Source organism: Pseudophryne corroboree, chromosome 1, assembly GCF_028390025.1.
Source record: "Pseudophryne corroboree isolate aPseCor3 chromosome 1, aPseCor3.hap2, whole genome shotgun sequence".
NCBI lineage: Eukaryota > Metazoa > Chordata > Amphibia > Anura > Myobatrachidae > Pseudophryne > Pseudophryne corroboree.
The window spans coordinates 892,131,294-892,153,346 of record NC_086444.1 but is presented as its reverse complement, the minus strand read 5'-3'; the positions used below and the strand labels follow the sequence as shown (position 1 = coordinate 892,153,346).

The 22,053-nt window shown below is 44.2% G+C and overlaps 1 protein-coding gene across 1 annotated transcript in view; it reads right to left on the bottom strand.

Annotated features, from left to right (window-relative positions):
* Positions 1-22,053, bottom strand: part of UGT8 (UDP glycosyltransferase 8) — a 192,715-nt gene that overhangs the window by 127,483 nt on the left and 43,179 nt on the right. Inside the window, exon 2 of the mRNA XM_063920210.1 lies at positions 19,979-20,802. Within this exon, the coding sequence (XP_063776280.1) occupies positions 19,979-20,800 (822 nt within the window). The 5' untranslated portion in view covers positions 20,801-20,802. The remainder of the gene's footprint in view (positions 1-19,978; positions 20,803-22,053) is intronic.

The following is a 22,053-nucleotide window of genomic DNA, read 5'->3' as shown; positions in this document are numbered from 1 at the left end:
GCTGATATTTACACAACCTGGTCCCGATTTCGTTCATATAGATTCTCAGATCAAGATGGCATTCCTGGACAGCAACATGGAGGTTACAAGGGTTTGTTAAAAATACATATGGAGATGCTGCATTTTACGGGAGTGTCACAGGCATGATGTTGGCTTGTTGCTGCGTACAAGTATGCTGAATCGCTCGCATATGATGCATGTTAAAGTCGAAAAATATAGTAATGTACTAACCCCATGCGCATGCCCGCTGCGTGTGCACTCAGTCTGCCGTGTGTGCACATATCCGCAATTTGCGTAAGATCGCACCGGCGATCACGCACGTGGTATGAGCATTTACGGTAGGGTTTGTGAGCACGTAGAGGGTTATTAGAACATTGCATATTTAACCCAAATAGCGTATATTTTAGATATAGTTCCCCTAGACCGCATCAGCGAGTATAAACAGTTTAAACCATTCCAGGACTAAGGGATTCGCCTTTGCATGATAGGAAGGGTCAGACAATGGTTGGAAGGTGATGTCTAGTATCCAGCTGTAGGGTATTTTGAGAGTAACATTCCGGTGTTAGTTAGGAGAAGATTGCATGTTCCTGCGTATAGTTATGTACAGAAGTAGAATATAGGTATTAAATGTATTTACTGTATATTAAGTATGCGGCGGGAATCCAGAGGATACCACCCACTGGAGCAGTTGGGGAAAGACATTGCCCACCTATTCAAATCCACCTATGACCTCTTCTGTAATGTAGAGACACATCCCTGTGTCCAATGGACAATGAGGTTACAGTGACCATCGTATTGTGTATGCATGTTGTGTATAAAAAGACCGTCGTGGCCTGGCCGGTTCTCAGATTCTGAACGCTATCTACTTGACAAGCGGAGGACCGGATCCGGGATGCGCTTGCGAACATTCTCACGTACGTACATTTTCTGTAGCCATTATTCTGTTTAGACTTATCTTGTTAGCCTGTAGTGTATAAATTGTATTGTTTACCTTTTGGAATGAATCCACAGTGGCCTTATAACCCTGTGGTTTCAACTACAAATCAGTGTGGTGTCTTCACTTTCCTGCAGGGGTTTAAAGAGTATTTTAACTGTTTAAAGTATATAAGTATTGATAAGGTGTACGCACTGCGGTTACTTTATACCATCAGCGCTACTTAAGGTTTAAGTTATAACATCTTTACAGTACTTTGCTGTTAAGGGTTTAAAGTGTAAGCACATCGTTACAATGTATCATTAACAAGGTTTAAAGGTTTTCAAGTGTGTGTGCGTGCGCTGTGCGTACTCTGTACTATCAGCGCAGCGTGTGTACGCCGAGTATGTACCACGTACGGGACTCTGTATGCAAATAGCATACAGAGTGCGTAGCACGTGTATTAAGTCTAGCGGCCATAGCGGCTCAACGGTAAAAGGGTATTACTAGGTATAGCTTTGTGTTTTAAGATAATATCGACATTATCAATTTGGAGATCGTCCTGTCCTCCTCATACCCGCAGCCTAGCAGGACAAGGCAGACTTTATCTATCAGCAAAGGGTGGAAAGGTATCCCCTGTTAGCCTTCTCTTGGTCGGTGGATACACTAGTGCTGATTAGATAAGCGTCTGCTCTGCATGGTTTGTAGGGATGCTGGTGGGATTCGTAAGGTAAGAACGCAAAAGCTAATATTTTTACATCTGTGAAATTTCTGTTTTGGCGCCAAATGCGCACACATCACACGCACACACCTGTAGTTTGTACTTTGCATATCTGCTCACTCTATCGCCATAATTACTGATTACTAGATTTATTTTGACCCGTACTGAGAAAATTTGTTGCTATTTAGTTAAAACATGGAGTTAATATTTAAGGGAGTAAGTGTAAGACGCACACACAGCCTGGCCTAGTTGTAAAGGTTGATACAGTGGAAACTGTGTGTAGTGTTAAGTAAGCGATTATAGTTAAATATTGCTTACATTTATAGTAGTGTGGGATTTGTAGTATTGCGGACGTACGCCCTTTGTACACGTGTCTCGGACAACGTTCGGGACTGTGTACGCAACGTAAAAAAGGTCTACACACGTGGCGTGCTTACGCAACGTGCGTACAGGTATGCCCACTAAATACAAATCACACAATAGCATTGTCTCAGTTTAGGCGAGACGGTAGCCACGCGATAATAGCACAAATTTGTTCAGTTTCCAATATTTAGTTTTAAAACCTTTTTTCACTGTATTACCTCTGGGGAAAGCTATCAGTTAACAGGAAAGGATATTTTTCTGATCAGAAAACTATAGAATGTTAGTGTGGGCTGAATAGGGTGTGAATATATTGAACTCCGCTTGGTGGTCTTGGTGATCTTGGTGAAGCTTGGTGAAACTTGGCGAAGCTTGGTGAAGCACGGCCTAGATGAAAACGTAGTGAGCACGGTCCCGGTGAAAACGTGCAACGGAGTGTGATCAAGTTTTCCTACCTCTATGTCTGTCTGTTTTTACCCAGTTTTGTTCTATTACTGTTGTTCTAATTGTAAAGCGCAACGGAATATGCTGCGCTATATAAGAAACTGTTAATAAATAAATAAATAAATAAAGTTTTCGTGGTATTACGCTCTGGCTGTTTTGGAGCACAGTGTGGAGACTCCAGTGATCCTACCACTTATGGATAGCAAGTGTCTATAAGCGGTACGATTGGACCGCACGGTTGTATGGGCAATACGTGACGCAACGTGATACAAAGTTTTGCATATTTGTGCGTAAATCTCGTCATCATACGCGTTATAGGAAGCACATGCAAGCGTGATTTGTGTAAAGTAAAGGTTTAGGGAGTTTTCGCTGGTCTCTCAGGAAAATCTCCAGAGGCAGATATTCACTGGGTACCAAAAGGCCCAGGGGATATAGGCTGAGGTAGGGCCTGCAACGGCTACACGTGTCTGCTAAAGAAGGCGGTTCCGTGATACTCGGAGCAGAAGAAGTTAGTGGAAGAACTTTGAGGACTTCCACCGGTAGACTACTGTGTTTGGTGCATTTTAGGAAGTTTTCCCGTGTTAAAAAGGTCCACAATGGAAGCCAAGTGCACAACACAGGGATGTTCCTCAGTCAGGGTTCAGACTGCAGATTTCAGACCCAGGGGGTCAGCTCGGTTAGTAATGTGGGGGAAGTATGGTCCCCACACTGAGACCTTTTGTGATGAATGGACACGAATGACTGTGGGGGATAAAGCACCATTTCCTGGGATAGGTAGTTTTGACTCAGAGGTATTGCATAATCTAAGGCTTAGGATCTGTCTGATAAAGTCCCAAAAACAAAGGATCAGACACACAAACTGTTTACATTTATGGCAACAAGAGAGTGATATGCAGAGGGAACTAGCTTACACAACTGGTTCCAACCCTAGCAGATAACTGATAGCAACTGCACAACCACCGTACATTATAGGAGAGAAATTGGCTACAGAGAATGGCATACTGATATATGATAAGAGTAAAGTTGGTAAATGTATTAATGACGATAAGGGTAAAACTGATAAATGTATTAATTCTAACCTGTGCAAGTAGCACCCCATTTTAAACTTCCCTCAGGACTACAAGCATGAAGATGAACCCAGCACGATATCGGCACTTTCTCTAGCAGCCACCATACAGGACACCCAGGTGGGCACGGCCCAACCGGTAAGAGCAGTAGTAAAGCCCCCTAGTGGAGGGATAAGTGAGGTCGTGTCCACAGGTAAGTACGGTACTGTACATTATGCAGAGATAATAGCACCTCACATTGTAGAGTCAACACAAAATGGTGTAATTGAACCAAATCCTGTCAGGGTGATCGCAGTCCCCAATGGGAAGACTGACGCTCAGGGAATCACTCCCGTCAGGGACATTGCTATGCATTGTCCTTGGTCCCGAGCAGAATTGAGGACAATTATGTCTGAATTTCCCGATCCCAGAAAAGATCTAGTCGCATGCCAGAGGTTTATTAAAGAATTAGGTAATGCCACTGAACCCACAAACAAAGATTGGCGAACAGTGCTACGAGTATGTCTACCTTCCAATATTGACCCTGCAAAGTTTATTACTGATTGTAAATTAGACGCAGAAGTACCTCTCACTGAGGAGTACACTCAGGAGAATGTACGACAGATCAATCTACAATTAGGAGTATATTTCCCAACTGTTGTCAAGTGGAATAAAATCTTCTCCATTAGACAAAAAGAAGGTGAAACGGCAGCTGAATATTTACATTGAGCACTGCAGGAAATGGCTAGATACACTGGGATCGAGGACATTAAGGAATATATACATCATAGAGAGGTAGCTGTGTCCGTATTGATGGACGGGTTAAAAGACACACTTTGAACCAGGGTACAAACCTCTCTACCTAACTGGAGAGGTATCTCGGTGGCTGCATTAAGAGAGTCCGCTATCGAGCATGACCGTAATATCCAAAGAACCAGGGAAGCACAGGGAGAGCGGTTGATGGTGATGAGCATCCAAGCACTGGAAGCATCAACTCGACCAAAACCCCAGGCCCCTGGCACATGGAGGAAGCCAAGGGTTTGTTATCTGTGTAAAAGGGAAGGGCATTATGCCAGCAACTGTAACAGCACACATAAATTCAGACCCCCTAGACAAGAACACGAGCAAAGTTATGATACATGTAATTGGGATCAGGGATCACATAGGAAAAATTTTGGGCCGCACCTGTAGTCTGCAGCCAGTGAAGTTGATTGCTAGCCTTGATAGTAAACCTGAGGTCACAGCTGATGTAGTTGGTAGATCATATCTTGTAGATACAGGGGCGGCCAGGTAAACTCTGTGATTTATCTTTAAAAGTTTCCTTTTCATCTCTGACGTTCACCGGCAGAACTACAGCTCAAACGTCACATGTCTACTCGGTCTTTTCAGAGGTCTGCCCAACCCCAGTATATCTCACCAGCATCATTGTGCCTGGCCATGCACAGAGGGTGGAGAGTGGAAATACTGGTGGAGGGAGACTGTGAAGAGATACAGATGGACATGTTAGTGTGACAGCCTGATGGTGAACGCAAATCTGACAAATTTTCTTTTTATTATTCTCTCTCTCTTTTTTCATTTTCTATGGATGGTTTATTTCACACAACAGTTAAACACATTGTAATGCAGGATATATGTTCCATACAGAAAGGTCGCTGACTTGAAAAGAATATTGTATTACTGGAGCGTCTGTTCCGGGAAGACTGAGAGGCAGCACTGATGAGACGGCATCTGAGCACGGAGAACAACAAGACTAGAGGCGGTTGTCGTACCAGTTTTTCTTTTTCCTTTTTATTATTTTCTCCATCTCCCATTACCCTCCTTTTCCTCCCCCTACTTGCTTCCTTTCTCTCCCCTAACAAGATGGGCTTACCCCAAGAGACTGCATACCGGGTTTTCCTGTTGACCCTGTTGTTGACCAGAGCAGTCTGTTTCGGTGAAAGTACCAGAGAGGTCGAGAAAGGATCTGGAATGGGTTCTGATGACAAGGACGGATTTGTAGAATTCCAAGAGCAACACATTCACCGAGCAAAGGCGAGTATCAGAAAACGATCTGGTAGTCAAGAAACTAGGAGACACTGTGAAGGGTTATTGGCTGAAGAAAATTGTATCTGTAGAAATTGTGAAAACATAGTTGAGGACGGGTGCATCCAGAGATGTCAGTCCAGCCTTAATATCAACATGGACCGTCATCCATTGAGTGACTATCACTCATTAGTGGGTAAGGTTTTAAACCAAACGGAATGCTGGGAGGGCTCAAAAGTACCTCAAGGTCAGAGCAAGTCAGGACTAGTACCGTATCCTTTAACAATAGATGAGGTACTTGAATTACGGGGTGGGAGACCGGTGGACAAGATATTTAATATTTCTAGGCCCCCTAGTCTGAAGCTCCACCAATATCATGTGGATAGGTCCTTAGTATGTTTCAACATTTCCAATCCCCGAAAGCCGGGAAATTGGGAAGTAACATGGAATAACCAAACCATGGCATTTTCACACAGAGCTGACAGAATGCCCGTAGACCCTGAACTTATACGCCAAATAGCCAACGGTGGGAGGTATTTTCGGTACAGGTATACTTTAGGAAGTAGGACCATGCGGGTTGGAGAAGTATCTCCAGGGTACTGTGCGCATATCATACAGCCTGATACGTGTACTGAACAGATGAGAGAGTTAGGGATAGGATTTTTCAGTTGGAAGGTCTGCAATATGGTAATGTCATATTCTGTCCCATATGTTCTCCCCGATGATGCATATTTCATATGCGGGAGGAAGGCGTATAAGTGGCTTGCCCCAAACTCAGAGGGATTGTGTTACATTGGAAGAGTGTTGCCAGAAGTAATGACCATTACCCATAATAAGATGAAAGACATTCACCGCAATGCTCAAGCTCCTTACACTCACACTCACTATGAACACATCGTTAAGAGACACCTTATGGATAGGACAGAGCACGCAGCCTCTGATTTGATTCACGAATCCACCGGGATTCAATTCCTACTCGCGTTAGATATTACCCGTACCGCCAGAGGAATTATAAATTTTAGGTATATTCATGCGCTAGCGAACCTGATAGATAATATCACCGAGATGTATGATGACACCTTCAGGTATACTGGGAGGGAGTTGCAAGCTTACAAAACGGAACTGATCCAGCACAGGATGGTTCTCAATTACATCACAGCGGTGACAGGCGGGAACTGTGTCACACTAGCAACTCAGTATGTTGTGAAGTGCTGTACGTATATCACAAACAGCACTGATGACCCAACCGAGGTCATAGATCAAAAGATGGACGATATCTTGCAATTGAAATGGGAGTTCCGAAGGAGACACAACCTTACCCTTACTGCTGTGAGTAATGACCTGACCGGCTGGGTCTCATGGTTGAACCCACACAATTGGTTCTCAGGTTTAGGAGAATGGGCTCAAAATGTTATCGTGAGTGTAGGAAAGTTTCTCTTGTGTATCCTGTGAGTTGTCATAATGATTGGTTTGATAGTTAGGTGTGTTCGAGTTTTAACGCAGTGCAAGCGCAGTACCAAAGTGATGAGTTTGAGGAGCGGGGGCACTGTTAAAACAACTGATTTAATTTATGACCCATCAATAGAGACAATGTTGTGATAAGACGTGATTCCACGGTTCGTTTCTTTCACCCGTTTCTCCTTTGTTTTCCCTCAGCGAAAATACATCCATCCAGAAAATACTTTTTGATGAACACTTAAGACAAAGATACGTCGATCCGCAATAGACTTTAATGGACACTTCAAAGACTTTAATGGACACTCACAGCAAAGAAACACCCACATGGACAAGACTTCAAATCAACACCCAAGGACAATTGTACAAACTGATTATGTGAATGTATTTGTGATACGTGTCTTACCTTCATCTCTACAACCTTCAGGTAGTATCACACATAGTCGACAGGTGATATCCACATATTAGCATTCACATATGACCCCCCAATGTATCATCAACTAAATGTGCACCCCATTTGTTGGAACAAGAAGCCGAAAAGAGCTCGGTAGTGTTTGTTGGCCCAATTACAGACCCTTGATACGGGATAAGAAGGATTTAATGTATACTTCGCAATACCTCGAAGCTTATCTAGAACATGTACGGCACGATGATACATGCCCCTCAGACATGGACTTGACACATACATGCTTTTACTATCTCACTAGGTCATACATTTCCCACCTATACCTCTCCTCCTAACCATCCAATTTTTTTTTTTATATATAGATATGTATTGTATATTTTTCTGTTTAATGTGTAGATAGTGGCAGTTATTGTTGACTGCCAAAGGGTGGACTGTTAAAGTCGAAAAATATAGTAATGTACTAACCCCATGCGCATGCCCGCTGCGTGTGCACTCAGTCTGCCGTGCGTGCACATATCCGCAATTTGCGTAAGATCGCACCGGCGATCACGCGCGTGATATGAGCATTTATGGTAGGGTTTGTGAGCACGTAAAGGGTTATTAGAACATTGCATATTTAACCCAAATAGCGTATATTTTAGATATAGTTCCCCTAGACCGCATCAGCGAGTATAAACAGTTTAAACCGTTCCAGGACTAAGGGATTCGCCTTTGCATGATAGTAAGCGTCAGACAATGGTTGGAAGGTGATGTCTAGTATCCAGCTGTAGGGTATTTTGAGAGTAACATTCCGGTGTTAGTTAGGAGAAGATTGCATGTTCCTGCGTATAGTTATGTACAGAAGTAGAATATAGGTATTAAATGTATTTACTGTATATTAAGTATGCGGCGGGAATCCAGAGGATACCACCCACTAGAGCAGTTGGGGAAAGACATCGCCCACCTATTCAAATCCACCTATGACCTCTTCTGTAATGTAGAGACACATCCCTGTGTCCAATGGACAATGAGGTTACAGTGACCATTGTATTGTGTATGCATGTTGTGTATAAAAAGACCGTCGTGGCCTGGCCGGTTCTCAAATTCTGAACGCTATCTACTTGACAAGCGGAGGACCGGATCCGGGTTGCGCTTGCGAACATTCTCACGTACGTACATTCTCTGTAGCCATTATTCTGTTTAGACTTATCTTGTTAGCCTGTAGTGTATAAATTGTATTGTTTACCTTTTGGAATGAATCCACAGTGGCCTTAGAACCCTGTGGTTTCAACTACAAATCAGTGTGGTGTCTTCACTTTCCTGCAGGGGTTTAAAGAGTATTTTAACTGTTTAAAGTATATAAGTATTGATAAGGTGTACGCACTGCGGTTACTTTATACCGTCAGCGCTACTTAAGGTTTAAGTTATAACATCTTTACAGTACTTTGCTGTTAAGGGTTTAAAGTGTAAGCACATCGTTACATTGTATCATTAACAAGGTTTAAAGGTTTTCAAGTGTGTGTGCGTGCGCTGTGCGTACTCTGTACTATCAGCGCAGCGTGTGTACGCCGAGTATGTACCACGTACGGGACTCTGTACGCAAATAGCGTACAGAGGTGCGTAGCACGTGTATTAAGTCTAGCGGCCATAGCGGCTCAACGGTAAAAGGGTATTACAAGGTATAGCTTTGTGTTTTAAGATAATATCGACATTATCATGCCATACTCAGAGAAACCTTCCAAGGGGCTAGGGCCAGTTTTGATGGTGCGATCGGTCTGAAGCGTTATTACAGAGTCTATAGATGCTGACTGTGGGCGTCCTGGATTTGCACTAAGAAAGGAATTTGTAGCAGCACTATCATAAATACACAGATGCAACTGCAGTAAGAGAAGTAGATGCATTTGCATCTGACTCAAAAACAGCCCCCTAGTGTAATACTATGAAATATTTCACTTAAAAGGACAATATCAAATAATTGCTAAAATGCTATTCAAATTTTGCAATGTGTACAAACTGAAAGAGAAATACAACCACCTGTCCTAATTTTGGCAGGACATTCCCACTTTTCGAGGACACTGTCCCTCCAATGGGCCGCAATGTCCCGCAGTGGGTGCCAGTGTTGGTGCGGTTAGCAGAGCGCATGCATGCAGCATCTATTCACTGGAGAGAGGGAAATCCTGTATATAATACAGTTAGAATGATAACAGGTACAGTGTAGAGGGGGGGTCACATTTCAGGTTCCCCTCAGGTAGTAGTTAAAACATGACAGCCAGACTCAGAGCTTGGGGCCAAAGGATAAAAGCATGTAGGAGCCAATATGAAGTGCAATAGAGAATGTCACTGCAACATCCACCAGGGTCCACATGCAGCAGGGATGCATCATGGAGAAGTGGCGAAATAGTGTAAAATGGTCTCCGCCAAAGGTTGCAGCTCACTACGCTGTGTCATGCTCCAGAGTTTTAAATCAAGTTTATTACAACTGCTGTGTCTGTCCTGCCTAACCCTGAGGTCCGCTTGTGCTGGATCTACACATCATGCCCGAATGGCTCTGAGGTCCGCTCATGCTGTTTTTGCACAGTGTTCTCTGTGGTTTGCTGCTGACCCTGGTTGTGGCTCTCCCCTGTGTGCTGCTCCTCTGTGGGGGCAACCATGTTGGACTCCACCACCTGACCAATTACAGCCACTCTAAGCACTGCTTCCTGTCAGCTGACTGCAGCATGCAATGAGAAAACACTGATACCAATAAAGGGAGATTCCTGGACACTCTCAAGCTGCCAGTACAACGTCGCTTCTCCTGAAATCACAGCTCTGTGCTGAGCTCCCTGATACTCTGTGTCAGTACGGTCCCAGTCCCACCAAATCCAGTTCCAGTGTGGTCACTATCAGTCTCTGCTTGACCACCATACTGCAGTTCCAGTCTGGTTCTGCAGAGACTCTATTCTAATAACACCTGCACAGTTTCAGTCCAGTTGCCAAACTGTACTACTCTGCAGAGACTCTAATAACACCTGCCTGGCTCCGGTCCAGTTGCTAATCTGGTTCCAGTCCGGTCACTTCTCTGGTTCATGTCCAGTCCGTGTATGCAAACATGACAGTTTATGCATAAATCCAATGTTTGGTTCAGAAGGGGTCCTGGGGTATTGCTCGCAGACCCCCTTAGGCGCAGCATTATTGACATGATGTGGTGTTTGGGGTTCGGAGCAGGGGAGGTGACCTTATTTTGTAGATGTGCCGAACTCAGGGTCTGCGTCTTCAGACACAGCCTTCCTGGACCTGGATGACAAAATCTAGAAGTCAGTCTGAGTCAGCTATGGCTTATGCAGACTGACAAAAGTCTGCTATCATCATGAGTCGCGAATGATGGCCCTGTTGGTGATTCGATGGATGAACCTCTTATCTCACAGATACAGGAAGGAGGTGTCTATCTCCTAATGCATTTTATTTGTACAGTGTTGCACAGATGCTTTCCTGTGACTGTACAATTCCATCCAAATCGGAATCAGGCCCACTGTGTGAACTATGAATATTAACAGAAAAGATGAATAAGGTGGACTATTGCGCACTAAGAGAAAAAAATTGCTGCACAATGCGAATATCAATAACATACAAACACCATATGTAAAAATGACTTATTAAAGGAAAGGATGATATCTATATTGAGCGCTATTTTCCCCAAGGAGGTGGCAATGGTAGTCATAAGACAAAGTCTAATTTATAACAAAAAAAGACATATGTTTAATTTTTGGACATCCATGGTTATGAATTGACACAGTGCACATAATCATGGCTCAAGACAAACAATGACATATATGATAAAAAGATATATTGCACAGACCCTTGGTTTATAAACATACACAATGTGAACACACAGGGATATTTTATATGCAAATGTCGCTATTAATGGTGGGACTTCCGACTCATACCGTTTTGGGTATGTGATGTGCGCCTTGATGTTAGAAAATGGTTTCCAGCTGGGCAACCCAGCAACACACCACACACTTAGCCCAATCGCAGATGGATACAGCGAGAACACCGGCAGATGTCCAAGGAAGATCGAGGTCCCACTCCAGGCACAACGCGTTTCGGATGAATTATCCGTTTTCAAGTGCTTTTTCAAGTGTGTGGTGGGTTGCCCAGCTGGAAACCATTTTCTAACATCAAGGCGCACACCACATACCCAAAACGGTATGAGTCGGAAGTCCCACCATTAATAGCGAAATTTGCACATAAAATATCCCTGTGTGTTCACATTGTGTATGTTTATAAACCAAGGGTCTGTGCAATATATCTTTTTATCATATATGTCATTGTTTGTCTTGAGCCATGATTATGTGCACTGTGTCACTTTATAACCATGGATGTCCAAAAATTAAACATATGGCTTTTTTTGTTATTATTTAGACTTTGTTTTATGACTACCATTGCCACCTCCTTGAGGAAAATAGCGCTCAATATAGATATCATCCTTTCCTTTAATAACTATGAATATTAGCCAAAGTTTCTTTTTTCATTTTTAATGTGACAATGTAATGTTTTATATTGTATCAGTTCTCCACCTGCTACACATAAGGCCATGTAAAACACAAGTTGACTAAATTACTAAGTGCATTTCAAAAATGTAATTTAATTATTCAACATTTGGTTGTTTGCTAATTAAAACTCTGCTGACACCCCACTTTTTCTATGTAGGTATAACTTTACTGGGTTTTGTGACATCTTATAAATAATGCGACAGAAGTAGGCCAGGCAGAACAATACTGTGAATTACAAAATATCCTCTCTAAAATACTATGAGTACACACAGCAAAGCTGATTGTCCAGTTCTAGGTAAATGAAAAAATTAGAAAATATAAATAACTATTACAAAAAAAATCAACAATTTACTGTACCAAAATGACAAAACAAACACAGTACAGTAGTTGTTGAAATAAGCTCATTATTATAACACCCCTTTGACAGTTAATTATCATGTGAGTCAAATTTTAGTTCTAAATTCCCAGTTCTAGAGCTAGTTGAGTAATTTCATATCTCCATTATTTAAACCCCTTTTGTGCATCTCCTTCCATGACTGGCTTGCACTGTGGTACTATTCAACCAACAGAATAAATATTTGGCTGGATATTACATCTTGCGAATCTCCTAACTGAATCTAGAGATGCTGCTCCCTTCCTTCTTCAAGGTGGCTGACCTAATTTGAATACAATTCTCTGCTTATTTTCCTATATTTTGAATTGAGCTTTTTACTCAGGTTGAACTATTTGTCAAATTTTGTGGAATTTGAGTAATGCATAGTCTTATACAGCCAGATCTGCGTCCATCTCCTCATATGCTGGGAACTACCCAATACAGGGCAGCCTGGTTGTGCTGTCAGACGGAGGGCCCCCTTTTTTTTAATTGGAACGGCTGCATGTGACATCACACAGCAACCCTACAAATGGTCATGGCATGCCCCCATTCTTCCCACTCCACCCCTCCCAAAGCTGCGTTACCGCCTCGTGAATGGCCATGGCTATCAATCATCTTGCAGCCACATCCTTCCTGGATAAGGACGCAAAGAGATGGGTCACGAAAGCGCACATGCTTTGTAACTGTTTAGTGTTCTGTCTTCTGACAATAAGAAACTTTTTTCAAAAAGTCTTCAGACTCTCAAAGACTTAAATAAGGTTTTTCTTCTATTTACTGAGTCTCACATTTTATGATTATTTGTGATAAGTGATAAGTGTTCAACAAATTGTCATTTAAAAAAAAAATTAGAATCCAAACCCTGATATACAAGCTGGCCCACTGGGTTACAGGGGAAACCTCCAGTGGGCCCTACTACCTGGGTGCCCACCTCCACTAGGAATCAAGTTTCACACTGTGCACTTCAATTATACAGTATACATGGGGCCCAGACCATTCACTTTCTAATGGTTAGCTAAACCGGCTTTCCACACCCCTAAACACAGGTCCCTACCACTGCATTCTCATGGTGGGCCCTTTGCACCCCAGTCCGACACTGCCCAAGAGAGAGATAGCAGGTAAGCAACACCTGCTAGATCAAAGGCAAAGAAATTAGCTTGCCCAGGAGGAAGTCAGTACATCTCAGCTAACAGTGGCTCGTTACATATGGATAAGCAGTGAGACTCTCAGTTTTTAATCTTCATCCCGTAAATACTAATTTACAGACTCCTCATTGCACATTTTAAGACACTATTACACAGGCATACCAAAGCAGCCCATTCTGCCTTCTTTCAAACACAATAGTGTAGAAGAGGTTATTCTAGCTCTGGTAATATAGAAAGCATAAACAGCTCAATACTCAGTTCTACAGGCATCTACAGCACAGCTTATATTTGCTATTCTACGGCAGAGAGCAGGGGTTAAAGTGAGCCGGAACGGGCCGGAACTGCGTTCCGTCAGTTTCGCCTCCCCCCGGCTCACCTAACCCGATGTCCCGGGCGGCGCTGCAGGGAGATGCCAGGCGCCTGCTGAGATCGCGTTACCAGCGGGCGCCCGTCTCCCTCTCCGCAGCGGCAGCCGGAGGCAGGAGCCAGGGCCGTTTCTAGACAATTTGGCTCCCAGTGCGAGATTTCAAAATGCGCCCCCCCCCCAATTGCTCTAAAAAAAAAGTGTGCCCCCCCCCCCATATAGCCATAAAAAGAAAAAGCATGCGCGAGCCGTAGGCGCGCGCGCTCCCGACAAGGGTGTGTGGCCTGATTAAAATGGGCGTGGTCTCATTAAAGTGGGCATGGCCTCATCTGATATCATCACACCCACCACAGGGGGAAAAAAATAAAAATAAAAAAGTCCCCTTTTTACACATTACAGCAGGCAAGTGTCCCCATTTTACACAGCGCGGCAGGCAGGTGTCCCCATTTTACACAGTACGGAAGGCAGGTATCCCCATTTTACACAGTACGGTAGGCAGGTATCCCCATTTTACACAGTACGCAGGCAGGTGCCCCCATTTTACAAAGTGCAGCAGGCAGGTATCCCCATTTTACACAGTGCGGTAGGCAGGTATGCCCATTTTACACAGCACGGCAGGCAAATATCCCCATTTTACACAGCACGGCAGGCAGATATCCCCATTTTACACAGCACGACAGGCAGATATCCCCATTTTAAACAGCACGCAGGCAGGTGCCCCCATATTACACAGTGCGGCAGGCGGGTATCCCCATATTACACAGTGTGGCAGGCAGGTGCCCCCATTTTACACAGTACGGCAGGCAGATATCCCCATTTAACACAGTACGCAGGCAGATGCCCCCATATTACACAGTACGCAGGCAGATGCCCCCATATTACACAGTACGCAGGCAGGTGCCCCCATATTACACAGTACGCAGGCAGGTATCCCTATTTTACACAGTGTGGCAGGCAGGTATCCCCATTTTACACAGCGCGACAGGCAGATATCCCCATTTTACACAGTACGCAGGCAGATGCCCCCATATTACACAGTACGCAGGCAGATGCCCCCATATTACACAGTACGCAGACAGATGCCCCCATATTACACAGTACGCAGGCAGATGCCCCCATATTACACAGTACGCAGGCAGATGCCCCCATATTACACAGTAAGCAAGCAGGTGCCCCCATATTACACAGTAAGCAAGCAGGTGCCCCCATATTACACAGTACGCAGGCAGGTGCCCCCATATTACACAGTAAGCAAGCAGGTGCCCCCATATTACACAGTAAGCAAGCAGGTGCCCCCATATTACACAGTACGCAGGCAGGTGCCCCCATTTTATACAGTGCGGCAGGCAGGTATCCCCATAGGCAGGTGTCCCCATTTTACACAGTGCGGCAGCGGCAGGCAGGTTTCAAGTTGAGGGGAAGGAAGGGGGAGAGGGGGGGAGAGAGAGAATACTTACGTCTTCCCGCTCTTCGGTCCCGCCGCCTCACGTCCCTCGCGCCCCTCGCGCCGGCCGCCTCCTCCTTCTTGCTTATCTCCTTATCGCCTCTCCCGAGCGCTCCTGCTCGGGGGGCGGGGCTTCGCGGAATGACGCGTATGCGTCGTGACGTCACGACGCGACGCGTCATTCCGCAAAACTCCGCCCCCCCGAGCAGGAGCGCTCGGGAGAGGCGATAAGGAGTAACAAAGTGCCGCGGCGGGCGCCCCGTGCGGTTGCACGGCTCGCCCGCCGCTAGAAACGGCACTGGCAGGAGCTCAGTACTGAGCTCCGGCTTCAGGCTCTGTCAGTGCGCGCTATGGGAGAGACGTCATGACGTCTCTCTCATAGTGCAGAGGAGCGGGCGGCGAGAGAAGACTGCGGCGGGAGCGGGGCTTGGTAAGTATAGTGCTTCCCCCCTCCCTCCCTCCCCCCTATATGTGTACCACAGGCGTTTCTACTGGGGGCCTTTACTACTGGGGCAAACTACAGAGGGGCAAACTACTGGGGGGCTCTAGTACTGGGGGCAAACTACTGGGGGCCTTTACTACTGGGGCAAACTACAGAGGGGCAAACTACTGGGGGGCTCTAGTACTGGGGGCAAACTACTGGGGGGCTTTACTGCTGGGGCAAACTACAAGGGGCAAACTACTGGGGGGCTCTAGTACTGGGGGCAAACTACTGGGGGCCTTTACTACTGGGGCAAACTACAGAGGGGCAAACTACTGGGGGGCTCTAGTACTGGGGGCAAACTACTGGGGGGCTTTACTGCTGGGGCAAACTACAAGGGGCAAACTACTGGGGGCATTACTACAAGGGGGCAAGCTACAAAGGGGCAAACTACTGGCAGCATTACTACTGGGGGCTAAACTACAAGGGGGCATAATTACAGGAGCTAAACTACTGGGGGTATAACTACAAGGGGGCAAACTACTGGGGACATTACTAACTTTGGCAAACTACATGGGGGCTAAACTACAGGGGCTAAACAACTGGGGGCACAACTGCAGGGGGCATTACCACTGGGGGCTAAACTACATGGGGCAAACTACATGAGGGCAAAACTACTGGGGGCATTACCACTCAGAGGCTAAACTAAAGGGGGGGGGAGTAAATTGCTGGGGTCATAACTGCAGGGGCATTACCAGTATGGGCATGACTACTGGGGCTAAACTACAGGGGCTAGATGACTAGGGGCAATACTACACAGGGGCATTACCATTAAGGGCATTACTGATGGGGTGCACAGCTAATGAGGGCATTGTAAAGGGGGCACTTCATAAGGGGCACTACTGTTGGGGGCATTGCATAAGGGGCACTACTACTGTGGGCATTGTATAAGGGGTGCTACTGCTGGGGGCATTACTGTATGGGCCGACAAAGAAGCTGCGTTCCCGGTCCGCCCTCCGTCGCTCCGCCCCTACCATCGCCGCCGCACTGGAAGCCCAGGTTCCAGACTCCCAGCTGCAGCGGATCTGGGACCAGGCCGGCTTTATTATCCCTGCCGCTGCATCGAGCTCCTGTGACCGCAGCACTACTAGTTCAAATCTGTCGCTGATTGGCTGCCGGTCCGCAGCAGTTTTGAAATATTAGCGCCGTGGTCACAGGAGCTCGATGCGGCGGCAGGGATAATAAAGCCAGCCTGGTTCCAGATCCACTGCAGCCGCCCTCAGCCTCTTCTGCCGCCCCGCCCTCGGACCTCTGCGCACCCACAGCCTCCTCCTCCGCACTATCTCCGAGGCCCACAGCCTCCTCCACGTCACGCCTACCACAGCCTACTCATCCACAGCACCGCAGACCACCGCCGCTGCTAAACAGGTAATCTAACCTGCTGCATTTCTCTCTCCCTAGTCCCTACTGTATTCCCCTGCTGTCACTTTCCATGTCCCTGCTGTCACTTTCCGTGTCCCTGCTGTCACTTTCCCTGTCACTCTGTCACTCTATAATGTGAATTTCGGCTCATTCTCTGTGCTATAATGTGAATTTTGGCTCATTCTGTGTGCTATAATGTGAATTTCGGCTCATACCGTGTGCTATAATGTGAATTTCGGCTCATACTGTGTGGTGTAATGTGAATTTCGGCTCATACTGTGTGGTGTAATGTGAATTTCGGCTCATACTGTGTGGTGTAATGTGAATTTGGCTCATACTGTGTGGTGTAATATGAATGTGGCTCATACTGTGTGGTATAAATGTGAATTTCGGCTCATACTGTGAGCTATAATGTGAAACGGGTCCTACTATTGTGGTGCATAATGTGTATAAGGGGTATATGGTGTGGTAAACTACACTGAAGGGCACGCCCCCTTTTGCGTGGCCACGCCCCCTTGTCAGGAGTGCGCGCGCCTTCGGCGCGCACATAATTGCATTCTTCACTTTTCCATACCCCCACTTCAAAATTTCCACTTGGGTACTACTACTGTGGGCATTATTACTATTGTGTGACCACGCCCCTTTCTTTTTGAGACCACACCCCCTTTTTGCTGCGTGCGCCTACGGTGCGCGCAATACCTTTATTACATGGGCGCCGTGGGGAGGGGGGTGAGTTCCACCACCTCTCTAGGACCACTTTAAGCACTGGCAGAGAGTAAGCATTAGGTACTTTCCTAAGCTCGATAAAACATATGTTATATTAATTGCCTAGGAAGAAGGTTAAGTGTATTGAAACAGTGCGGAATGATCTGCCCATACCCAGCAAGGTACAAGACCATCACACCGCACTCCACTAAACCATCTAGCGGAGTATTACATTAAACTGTGATATACATCGTTCTTGTCTGTGAGTATATGTAAGATTTTGGTGTTAATGCCTCTAGTGCAATACTAATAAACATGAATCAAACAATTAATAAAACTGAATTTAAAAAACATTTATATTGGCTTATACAGGTAAACAGAGCCCCTACCATGGGGCTCTATATTATGATATTTGTTATATACATATCATGGTCAGGTACGCCACTATAATGCAAAAAATTCTCAACTGTACCTTACCTTGATCCAGGTACTAGGAACTCAATAACAATCTTAAATGGCTAGCTGAGCAACAGGAGCTGAGATACAGGAGTGGATGAGTACCAGTTGGTACTGAATACTGAGGTTCTACCGATAGGAACTCACTGTCAAAGAACAAACTTGGGAGCTCGGAATTGCAAAACTTCTGATCATGTACAGAATCTTGGTGTTGCCTTTGACAGCTGCTTCACGCTTAAACAGCAATTTTCAGACATGTTCAAAACTTAGCCAGAATCAAGAATTTGATTCCCTCATGAGAAATGCCTAAATTCATAAATGCACCTACGTATGTACGCTTGGACTGCTGCCAGAGGCGTAACTAGATATTTGTGAGTCTCATAGCGACTGTAAGGTCCTTTGTGTACCACCCAATGGTGAAAAATCTATATCACTCATGGAACTATATTAGACAAGGTGAGCCAACCCAACCCCTCCACCTGTGGGTCCCATAACATCTGCACCTTCTAAACCTATGGCAGATTAAACAACCTGTGGTTAAAAATGCATACGTATTGTGGCAGGTGAAACAAATTCCCTAATAACTGCATTCCCCCGGGGGAGGTAATTAGCCGCGGGATATCTTTATAAAATATGCAAGATATAATGAAGATATTTTCTTCTCTACTGTATATCATAAAGGGAAAACAATATATCCTGTTACTATGCATGTGTTTTCATACATCATTGCTGCAGTTGCACCAAAAAGCCCTGTGTCAGAAGGCTCTGTAAACATCTGGTGTTTTTTCTGTGTTATTTGCATTTTAATGCATCTTAGTTACAACACGATACAAATAGGAAGCACCTGGAGACTGTGAAGAGCAGACAGGTCCCATGCAACTCTGTTAGTATCTGACTAGGACGCACCAGGAGACTGTGCTATTTAATTAGATATGCAACTCTTGCATATCTGTGTGCAACTGAGTCTGTATATGAAGCTAAAAGGAATTTGGCATGGAAAAAAGCCAAAGTCGCTGCATCATAGCACTTCCCATACAGATTCAGAGAATCAGTCGCACACAGATATACAAGAGTTGCATAGAAAATTAATCAGCACAGTCTCCTGGTGCTGATTAGGAAAGATTGATATTGAAGAATTGAAGTTGGTCTGTTTCTTATGGTGTTGAAGTAGATAATAACATTTATGTACTCTGCTTAGCTTTAAAGACAATTTCTATATCCGTTAATGAACTGATTTACTTAAGTAAAACTATGGTCTAAGTACAGCCATTTTTTAACACGATGAGTAAAAGTGGGTACACACTAGGCGATGTGCTCTATGAGCGACGTCGCCAGGTGTGTCCCCTTCCCTGCCAGGGTGGTTGTCGGTAGTGCGTACACACTGAGCGATATGCCAACAATATCACTTAATGACATCCCACCGTGGCCGGGCCGTGTATGAAGTTTTTGGACAACAGTCCAAATTGAGCTGCATGCAAGGCCGACAGTGAGGGTCGTTTAACGACCTGTGGGGCTGCGCATCACTCGTTATTGGGCAGCGTACACACTAGTCGATATGGTAAATGACGTCACTCAGGAAGGGCAAAATGAGCGATGTTGTTTACTTTATTGGCAAGTGTGTATCCACCTTTACAGTTGTTTTAGGATGTACTATTAAGTATAACACGTTTATTGTGGTGAGATAAAATTATATGGAAATGTAACAATTATTTTTCTCAAACATAAAAAAATAAACATTTAATACCATCATAATCAAAGGAATCCATACAGTACCTGGGGTAATTGGCTCGCAGGCTTGGTGAGAATTCCTCCAACATAGACAACATTTGGGAGTGTAGGTCTTGGGAATTCCAGAGCAACATCAGTACAAAGCATCCACAGAGAGGAGCCCTCAACCAATTCGTACATCGACCTTGTTGGTAAAATATTATATTTCCTCATTATCCTTTCATATTTTGGTAGGACTAAAAAATTAACTCCAAAACGTGTAACAAGATAAACAACGGTATTTCTAATTCTGTCCAGAAGATCCATGCGGTCTGTGAGAAGCGAGTTAAATTCTGGAACATAAGATAAAGGTGCAGGAGCACCCACTTCAGCAGGGTACCAAAGTCCAGTAGAAAAAACTGCATACTTTGCATCCAAAATATTGGCTATGATAAATCCACACATCTCATTTGGATCAACAAGCACCAAGTCATACTTTTCCTTTTTTAAACGTTGCATTATTTCCTGGTTACCCACTACAATGTCACAATTCCTAGAATAATGGTCAAGAATGTCAAACAGTTCTAATGCTGTGAACCTACCAGAAAATATATTCATCATTTTGGACTGCAGAAATTCATCAGATGTGGAGGAATTAAAAATCCCTGGAAAGCGCTGAACTTGGTAATGACTTGATGATTGTATGTCCCTGCCTTCAGAAAGAAGGAAAACAGTTTGATGACCCTTGTCATGCAGAGAGGTGGCCATAGTCTTGAATATGTATAGATGGCTTTCAAACATTATTGGCGGGACAACAAGAATTTTGGCAGCCTTTGTTATTCCAAGAGTGAGACACAAAAATAAAGTGAGAGATGCTGAAGATTTCATGGCTGTTAGACAAGAAAGATATGCGAAGACAATGATAAAGCACGTTCATATTGTTATTATAAACTTTAGATTTCTACTTTTCAGTAATAAAATTGTATAAGTATTATTTGACACTAGCAATAAACATCTCTAGGGGAATTACAGCTAAATTTAACTTGCTTGTGAAAACATTCCTAAATTTATATACATTATACTAGTAAAGGAACTCATAAAGTTGGTAATTAAAATACAAGGAATTTTAATTTATTATGAAGCAGACAGTATTTTTTTTGTAACATTTTAAAACAATTTCTAGGAAGACTTTCCTGTTTGTCAGATAATCTGTATATCCATAGCCTGATATCTAGAGCTTAGATAAGCATCAGTGCACACTGCTAAAGCTGGACATACACTATATAATTATCTGCCAGGTCTGGCTGGTTGGAATGAAAATCTGGTAATGGATGAGTACAAATGACAAACGACCATTTGCTTCTAAACACTGGAACATGGAAAAAAAACTGTCGTTCAGAGAAATTGATTAAATCTATACAATTATCTGCCAGATCTGGCTGGTTAGAATGAAAATCTGGTAATGGATGAATACAAATCACAATCGACCATTTGCTTCCAAACAATGGAACATGGACAAAAGCTGTCATTCAGAAAATTGGTTAAATCACAGATTTAACCAATTTGTATGAACAACAGTTGTTGTCTGTTTTCTGGTGTTTGGGAGCAAATGGTCTATTGTCACCTGCAGATTTTTATTCCAGCCAGATCTGGCAGATTATCTGACAGATAATTGTATAGTGTATGCCCAGATTTACACATATCATGATTGACTTAATAGACTAGCCTTTACTAGATGTTGAAATTTTGTGTGTGGTTATGTTGTATTATATTACTGAGAGCATGCATAGCAATGTGTTTCCTCGCCAAGGCAGGACTGGAAAGAACAAAATGGGTCATAGTAAAAATATAAGATGAAATCCAAAAAGTATCAACTCTGAACTGGTACAAAATTATTGTCCATGAGTCCAGGGCCTCCATTGCCACTACAAATTAAAAGGCATGAAATCCCCCCAAAACATTGCACTATTTATAGAAATTGACAAGGGGATTTGGCATGAGTGGAGCATGTTTGGAGCGCGTTTGGATAAGGAGACTGTTTTAAGATTGTATGTGAGTGTCACATCTAACACTTAGATGGTGACAACTTCTATGGGCAGGTACTCTACAATCTTACTGATTCCCCGCCTCTGCCAATCAAT